The sequence below is a fragment of the Chelon labrosus genome (assembly GCF_963514085.1).
Source record: "Chelon labrosus genome assembly, chromosome: 5".
In the NCBI taxonomy this organism is placed as follows: domain Eukaryota; kingdom Metazoa; phylum Chordata; class Actinopteri; order Mugiliformes; family Mugilidae; genus Chelon; species Chelon labrosus.
This window is the reverse complement of record NC_140341.1, coordinates 17,347,656-17,355,927: the sequence shown is the minus strand read 5'-3', so window position 1 is coordinate 17,355,927 and position 8,272 is coordinate 17,347,656. Positions and strand designations below refer to the sequence as shown.

Here is an 8,272-nt window from a genome sequence, read left to right as displayed (position 1 = left end):
ATGGTAGCAGCGCACACTTCTTCGCGTTCGTCGGAATCTGCCGAGTGGATTATTTGTCTTGATAAAAGGTAATTCATTTAAAACGCTGCATTGCATTAGCGAATAATTCACGCAATATTAACGTGATTTTTTTTATTTTTTGTTAAAATCCCCCATCATTAAGAGCTTGGGCGTTGTGTTTCCACGGCTGCAGTGAAACATTGATCTCTACCATGCTTTTAATTTCCCCAAGGAATTAAGACTTAATCCGCCAGATATTGAATTAGGGCATTCCTGGAAGCTCCAAGGTTACCTTTCATATCTGAACACGTGTTCATATACCTCCTCAAACCTTGCTGTTGTGTCAGCTCAGGCTCCAGGCAAACTAAATGAAACACTGGATTAAAGCTAAAACAATAATCTAAGCCTGGAGGATACAAACTTTAAGACAGGCGTTTGATCATTGTGTTAAAGGCTTACTTGTAATCCTGACTACTTTGGCCTCTAAATATACCTCCCAGTTGCTCTCGTTACCCACTTACTGATTCTTGTACCTGACCAACTGAAAAAGAGTATGATTTATTCTATGATTAATTAATTGTGTGACCAAATTCCTGTTAGCAGACATTCAAAATATTTAGCCCTCATTGTAACAGGAAGCTTCTCTGTTCATTTGAGGATTTTCTGTTATTGTATTTCTGCTCCACATCTCAGTGGAACATTTGGTCCAACCAATAGCTGACTCTACCAAGTATGCACCTGTGTGTAATCAAAAACACTGTGATTTTAACATCACATTACGACATGCGTCTCTGCTATCTACAGCAAATAACTGCAACTTGTGTGGCTGTTTACATGACGCTCGCAGGAACTGATTCACTCCACTGTTTTTGAAAAGCACTACCTGCTGCACACATCCCACGTCTGGGTTTTGCAGAGCGTCACGTGTCAGATAGGCAGATGTCCTGGACACGGCCCAGGGTGGAAATGGGTCACGGAGATACGCAGGACGAAGCAGGAAAGATTGAGGGGCGCATCACAAAGAAATAGGTCCAAAGTGCAGCAGCTATAAACAGCAAACTGACGCAGTGTGCCAGACATGTTTACACAGTAATATCCTCCGCCTGGTTGTAGAGGCCACCTGTGCCCCTCAAATTAAATGCTTCTTGCATGACTCACCTTTTCCAAGCAATTACAGCCACCTTATCACTCTGTTGATAATGTTAAAGTCAAATGCAATGGATGTAAGTTTCCATGTGTGTCTGAAAACCCATGGAAGTGTTTGGAAAGGAATAAACACAACATAGTTTAATTTACCTAATTCTTTCAGCGTTATTCTATCACAATTTAATACTAGGCTTGCACACGTAAGATATCTAACTCGTACTTTTTACAAATTTAGCTGTAACATGATTTAAATTTAGATGCATGTCAATAACTTTATCATTGTTTTCAGTGTCAGAGCGGTAACAAGCTGTCATGATGAAAACAATCTGTCTTCACTTGGACTCTAAGTCACCACTTTTTGATTTTTCTTTTTGATCAGTTTCCAGATGGACACTGGCTTTGAAACTCGGACTCCCACACATCTCTCGCTCTCCCTTGCCTTGTTGTCCCGGCTTTGTAGTGTAAAGTACACAGAGCTGAAATAATGCAGCGTAGCAGTGATAGGAGAATAGGTAAGGGGCTCTCACACACTAGATGTGAGCAAACATTCTTATCAGGAAGTGCATATTGTAGGGATAACGTGAGTTAAAAGGATGCCAGGGATTACACGATGAAGAGTCGGTTCTCTTGTTGTCGCTCAGTGAAAACAACCGAGCGGTGCATATTATGCATAATAAAGTACTTAAATCTATTTTCAGAGTCACATCAAGCAGGAGGATTTGGAAGCGAAACTTGATACTGTTTGGTTTAACTTTTTTAAAAGGATGAACATTAATTCAAAGGTGATGTAAGTTACAGAACAGCCACCCACATGTTACATCAGAGACTCTGAATTCAGTCTACCAAGTGTAACAAAAAGGTGGTGTTATACAAGACACAGTTGCAAGCAGTGATTGACCGAAAAAGTGGTCACTTATTTGCTGGGAGCCAAAACTGTGTCAGTCTTAAATATAAATAAAAGGACAATAGAAAATGCTTTGACAGTGACACTTTGAAATCGGCATCTTTCTCATTTCTACCGTCCACAAATCTGAAACTTATTTCCTCCAGATCAGTCAGCTGAGGGAAACTCTCTTATACTCTTATACTCTCTTATAAAATATATAAATTTGCAATGTTGTTGGACACTGGAGGTAGACATCATAGTGGAAGAAAACAAATTTAAAGTTTAACAGTAGTGACATGATCCAGAGAGGATGAAGATAGGTGATATGTGAACACGACCGTCAAGATGTCTTAACTCATTAATGTCAAGAAAAACACAAACGTACCCGGACAATGTCGTCATACATGTCAATGCGTCATTATGTTTCAATAAACCATCTACTCAGGCGTCTTCTGTGCACAAGTAGCTTATAATTACACCGCCGAAGGCTCTGTGTAGAGCCATTGTGGGAGTATACGTCAAGCTTTAGTTGTCTATCATCAGACAAAGTCAATCACACTCTAGCTGTGAAGTGTTATCCTCTGTTCAGGGTGTTGCTTGTGCAACTGACAAGTTACTGCATACAGATTTTAACATGAAGCATGAAAGGTGTTGTGTGACATTAATTTGTATCATGACACAACAATCTGCAGAATGTAGGATTTTAAGAATCCGTGCCAATATGTTCTTACGCTCCCCTGAATGACGCAAGCTCTGCCACCTGTCAAGGCACCTTACATATTTGGCTTACACAGTACGTTGCACTGTTCTTTTTATTTCTCCAGACCTGCAGAGCGCTCGGGGGAAGATGTCGACATAATCCTGGCGCGTCTGAAAAATGTGAAGGCCTTCGAGAGATTCCACACGAGTTTGCTGCAGAAGATTTGCCTGTGTGGATTCTATGAGTGCTTGGAGAAAGGCATCACTTGTAGGTCACAACACATTTCTGAAATATTATTTGAGAACAAAATAGTCGGAGGGAATAAAAAAAAAAAAGACATTTCTTCTGCTTTGTTTTGTTAAAACAGTGTACCGACAAGGAGACATTGGCACCAGCTGGTACGCTGTGCTCTCTGGCTCGCTGGATGTTAAAGTGTCAGAGACATCAAGTTATCAGGTAGGACTGATTTCACAAGCTTCAAGTTAAAAGTTTTAACTGCGAGATCATCAAATAGATTATATTTAAAGAGGGATGTTACTCTCTTCTTCTTTCTATCTTGCCTATTAGCACATCAGACACCCTCACAACTATCTTAATCAATGATAGTGTGCTACATTTTTTAATTAGCACCCTATGATGCATCCCTATGCCTTTTTGTGAAGATTTGAATTATTGTGAATAAAACTCCACTTGAAATTCATTACACATGAAGAAAGAAAGAAATTTTGCCTGGAGTGTGGGCTGCAAAGATTTTTTTTGCTTATTAGAACATGACAGAATATTTGTTAATACTGGAGCTTTATGCATCTCAGTCAGTTTGTGCTGATTGGAATAATTTCTTCGTGGATTGGAGGGTATCCGTCTCCACAAGTGCTCAGGAGATTGCCTCTAACCTTTGAGAGTGGTCTCATCACTTTAGAGCACTGCTCCTCAAGCGCTGTGCACGAAAACCCCCTTTTTTTTTTGGTTCTTTTATGAGAATAAACACATTTCATTTGCATTTCACTGCATCCTTTCTTAGCTGGATGTTTTATTCTTACGGAGGAATGGTCTATTTAGAGCAACATTTCTCTGTGCTTTGTAGGATGCTGTTACTATATGCACACTGGGGACTGGCACAGCGTTTGGGGAGTCGATCCTGGATAACACCCCCCGACATGCGACCATTGTCACGCGGGAATTCAGCGAGCTCCTACGCATTGAACAGAGGGAGTTCAGGTCTCTGTGGGAGGTGAGTGCCTCCGTTTGCTGCGTCTGTACTTACAGCAGCCTACAGAAATTCTCTGGCTACACGACAGAGAATAATTCAAGGTAAGATCTAACAGCGCTGTTAGCTAAGTGCGTCATGCATTTTCTTTCACTCCTTTCAGGACATTTTCTTGATACACTATAAAATACACGATAAAGATTTCTTCAAAACAGAAATGTCAAGAATCTTTTTAATGTCTTCTGTAGGGTCCACAGTTCTAAATCTGAGCCAAATCAACTTTTCATTAGTCATAAAAAATGCCCTTTGACTCAGATTATGAATCAAGACTCCTACTTTTAGTAAATTTTTTGTTAAAATATGATTATTTAAACACATGAGACTCTTTTTACATTATTTAAGTCAGTTGCAGGTACTGCTGAGTGGGTGTGCTTTTATTTACCCTTTAATTTCTGACCAACTGAGGGGGCTGCTTCAAGCCAAGGAACAGCCACCTGTCCTACCCTGTTCTTGTTGAAAATGAAATGCGAAAACCACGATAAATTGAGCCTGGAGTGCAAGCCAAAGCGTAGGGGTGTACAGTCAGAGTGTCTTTTGGATTATGTTTTTATTGTTGAGCCTCCAAAGGAATGATTAATATACTGTTACCTTCAGCCTCCAAGTTTGTGTGTAAGTGTTCTAGCTGGTGTTTTATTGTGTGTTTGAGGTTTTATTGGCTTGTTGTGGTGGGTTTACACCGTTTGACCACTAGATGGAAGTGTAGGGCTGACGAGACGCTGACTCTTTCCTGCTCTGTTATTTACTGATGTCTATCGGTCCTCCAGTGTAACACTCAACATTCACATACAGCTCCTTTACATGGACATTAAATGTAGTAAGTACGTATGTAAGAGATGATGGCAGTGTGCAAACTGCATCTGACATGATACTAAAGAGAAATAGTAATATTTATGGACACTTGGAAGTAGGATGCACCACTCATCTCATTATCTGCGTTGGCTGGTAAGTGTCACGCTGTACAGAAGTCCCCCTCGTCCCTCAGCTCCCCCTCTGTAATGGGCAGGTTTCCTGAGAGAGACAGCCCATTTCCTCTGGGACAGCAGGCCATCAGTGAGTTAAATTGTGGTCCGTGGGTTTGTGTCAACCCACTGACCAGCAGCACTGCGACTGCTCTGGCTGCGTCCGTACTGAGGATCATGTGGAAGTACTACTAGGCTACACATTTCACCTCGGCCCTGGGGCGACCTCTTCAGTAAGGTTTGTCACAAATGAGATTTTACGGCTTCCGTCTCTGGCTCCAAGCTTGTCCTATCTTGTAGAGTTTGTAATGTAATGACCCGATCTGAAGTGACATTTATATGTAGTTAGGTGCATATGTTTAACAGATATTTTGGGTCTGCTTTTTACAACAGCGGGTATGGTTGCAGTTTATAGTCTATAAATGAATGAGCACAAGTTGTAACCAGTGCAACTCAGTTTCAACACAGTTTCAGTTTCAAATAAAGTTCATATTCACATTAGATACATTGCATAAACAATGAATGATGAGCTGGGTCCTTTTTGTTAATCGTATGTCAGTCCAGTCTTGTATTATATGTTTAAAACCATTCTGTTTACTATATTTAATCAGAGGTGTGTATAATACCATGATTTTGTAACATCTTTTCCAATCAATGTTCTTTACGGTGAAATATAGACCTACTGTACTAGTCCAGTGGTCAGACTCTTCATAGATTCTGCATTTTTAAATAGGAAGAAGCTAATTTTAAGAATTTTATCAAGATTATTTTTGTACCGAATATCAGCCAGCCAGTTTTTTATGTCTTCAAACTTTTCTGGCGGCATCTAACCTTGCACCAGAAAAATCAGTTCTCCAACTGAGACTTATCTTGAGGCACTTCTGCAGAAAACTGTTGACAGCATTAGCATCAATACATGAGTCTTCACTCATAAGATGTGCTGACTTGTCCGGTCTTTACCTGAAGGACTCTGCAGTCAAAATTCACATAATCAGCTTGCTGACAGATAATCATTACACTCACTGCCAGTGTTTTTGCAGTCTGTTGTTCATACAGCCAGTTCACCAAATGATTCTGCCAGGCAGCCGTGCTTGTTTATTCCTCCTAGTTTTACTGCAATGCAGAAAAACAGGCAATATTGTATCTTGTTAGTGGTAGCATGAGACGTCAGACTGAATGTGGCACCTCTTCACTGCTGTGGCAACAAATTGCCTCTAACTTTCCTGTTTGTCTTAATGGTCGTTCTAGCAAATAAAGTTCAGCTGCTTCAAACTGATTTATATTTGTGGTGAATAATATATTTAAACTAACAAAACGTTGGTGTTCTTATTGCTTACAGTCCTGAAAACCAGGCAGGCTGAACAGAGAAATGCCACTTACCGCCAGCTGCTGTGGGGAAATAAGGAGTGATGTTGAGGGAAACACATTTCCTAATATGCTTTGAGCTGAAGAAAGCCCTGAAAGACACTTACACATCTCCTATTCTTCCTCTTCTTCCTCCTCCCACACAGAAATCTCCTCCTGCCGTTGGCAAAGCACTCTTACAAAACTATGCCAGAGTGAGAACAACCTTGCCCTAATGAACTAGTGGATACTATGCTTTATTCATGGCTCTCTAAGTCAATTATTCAGTATACTTTTCTCCATATACTTTTTGAATTGCTATATGTGTGGTACATAATTAAACTTTCTGTTTTATTCTCCAGTATTTTTTACGTGCCACTGTTGGTATATACACACCAATACAAGCCAAAATCACTGCATGCCTGAGTGGTCCGTGGGTATCACTCATGCATAAAATTTTAATATTTATATATATTTTTCATGCTTCTGACTGCTGCCGATTACAGCTTTCATGTAGCTTGGCACGTGACAGAAGCTGGATTGTGTCACTGGAAACGGGCAGCCGTGTGCTTGTTTGTTTAACAGAGCAGACATGAGCCGAGCTCAGCATACGCAGGGAGGCTGACCAAAGCTTAGATGGCCTGATCATCAACTCACTCTTTACTTTGTTTCCAGCTTCCTGCGGCCAGAGAGATTGAAACAACATAACTGTCATTTGTGTTTTTACGGTTGTAAGGCGGCTCTGTTACGGTCATGTCAGCATCCATGCGGATTGGAGAGCTGAGCTTTGTCATTTAGTGTTATGTCATTAAGCGTTTTGACTAAAGTAGTGTCACGGATGCTGCATGTATTCTGCATGTGTGCTTTTATGTCTGTATGGTGCTGTGCTGATAGCATGGGAGGGACACCGATGTGTCATTACATCAGTTCATAGATGCAGCCTGGTGGGCAGCCAGTGAAGAAAAGTGATGAACAGGAAGTGGCAGGGATGCTACATGCCCTCTAGTGTCTGAGGAATGGGTGAGGGGGAGGTTGGAAAAATGAGGCCATGTGAATCCTCTGGTGGTTTTACATCCAAGACCAGAGTGTACAGTTAATATGTGCAAGAAAAGAGAGACAGGGAGATTGTATATATATAAAAAAAAAAAAAAGATTATTACCATGTTTCTGCTCACGGAGTGCAGCTCACCAAAAGGCTGCAATATGAGCTCCAGCCCATAAAATAAAACAGGACTCTTGGAAGCCACAACTGGTCTCGCCGGTCATTACGATCCCTTTTAGCCAGGCTAGCAGTGTAGCTTTATGGGGTGCGCTGTCAGCTGATTGGTGAATTAGACATTCATGGTGTCCAGAAAATCAAATCTGCTCATGGTTTGCCAACTTTTCCTGTAGTGCCTTAATGAAATTGACATTTGCAGTTCGGAATAAATTACCACACGAACACGGCCATTTTCGGTCCTTGTGCACTCCGGTGAACGCCTGACCTTTCATCTTGCGTCACTGTCAGTCAAATTTAAATGTTGTCCAGTAGTTTTATCTATTTGACAGTTCGGTTTTATGTAGGGCGCACTTTGGGGTACGGACACACCAAACTGACTTCAAAGAACTGCCGACTGTAGCCTCGCCCGTGTCTGGATCAGAAAGTTGCCCTTGAACACACCGCAAAGTCTTCAACTAACGGCTGGCTGGCAAGCACATTCTGCATCTGAGTGAAGGGAAATAACGGTGCTTACCAGCAGGTGGATGTAGTGTGTATTCATCGATCTAAAAGGGAAGAACAAGGATTATTGGTGTGTTACGGCCTTGTTCGCTGTCACAGCTATAATAAAGCTGCAAGAATGACCACAGACTTTTAGATCTTTTTGCTTAATTTCGCCCCGATTGTGAAACTGATTTATTTCTGTGCAAACTCACAAAAACACTTTACTGTGATTCAGAATAATGTAGCCAAGAGCTCAGGTCAAACTTCA

General features: G+C 41.1%; 1 protein-coding gene across 2 annotated transcripts in view; it reads left to right on the top strand.

The window, feature by feature from the left end:
* rapgef4a (Rap guanine nucleotide exchange factor 4a) overlaps positions 1–8,272 on the top strand; it is a gene marked incomplete at its 5' end in the record, with an annotated part of 31,696 nt that continues 23,424 nt past the window's right edge. For both annotated transcript variants that reach the window (XM_084544593.1, XM_084544592.1), the window contains 4 exons: positions 1–68; positions 2,857–2,999; positions 3,100–3,188; positions 3,817–3,963. In XM_084544593.1, the coding sequence (XP_084400719.1) occupies positions 1–68; positions 2,857–2,999; positions 3,100–3,188; positions 3,817–3,963 (447 nt within the window). The remainder of the gene's footprint in view (positions 69–2,856; positions 3,000–3,099; positions 3,189–3,816; positions 3,964–8,272) is intronic.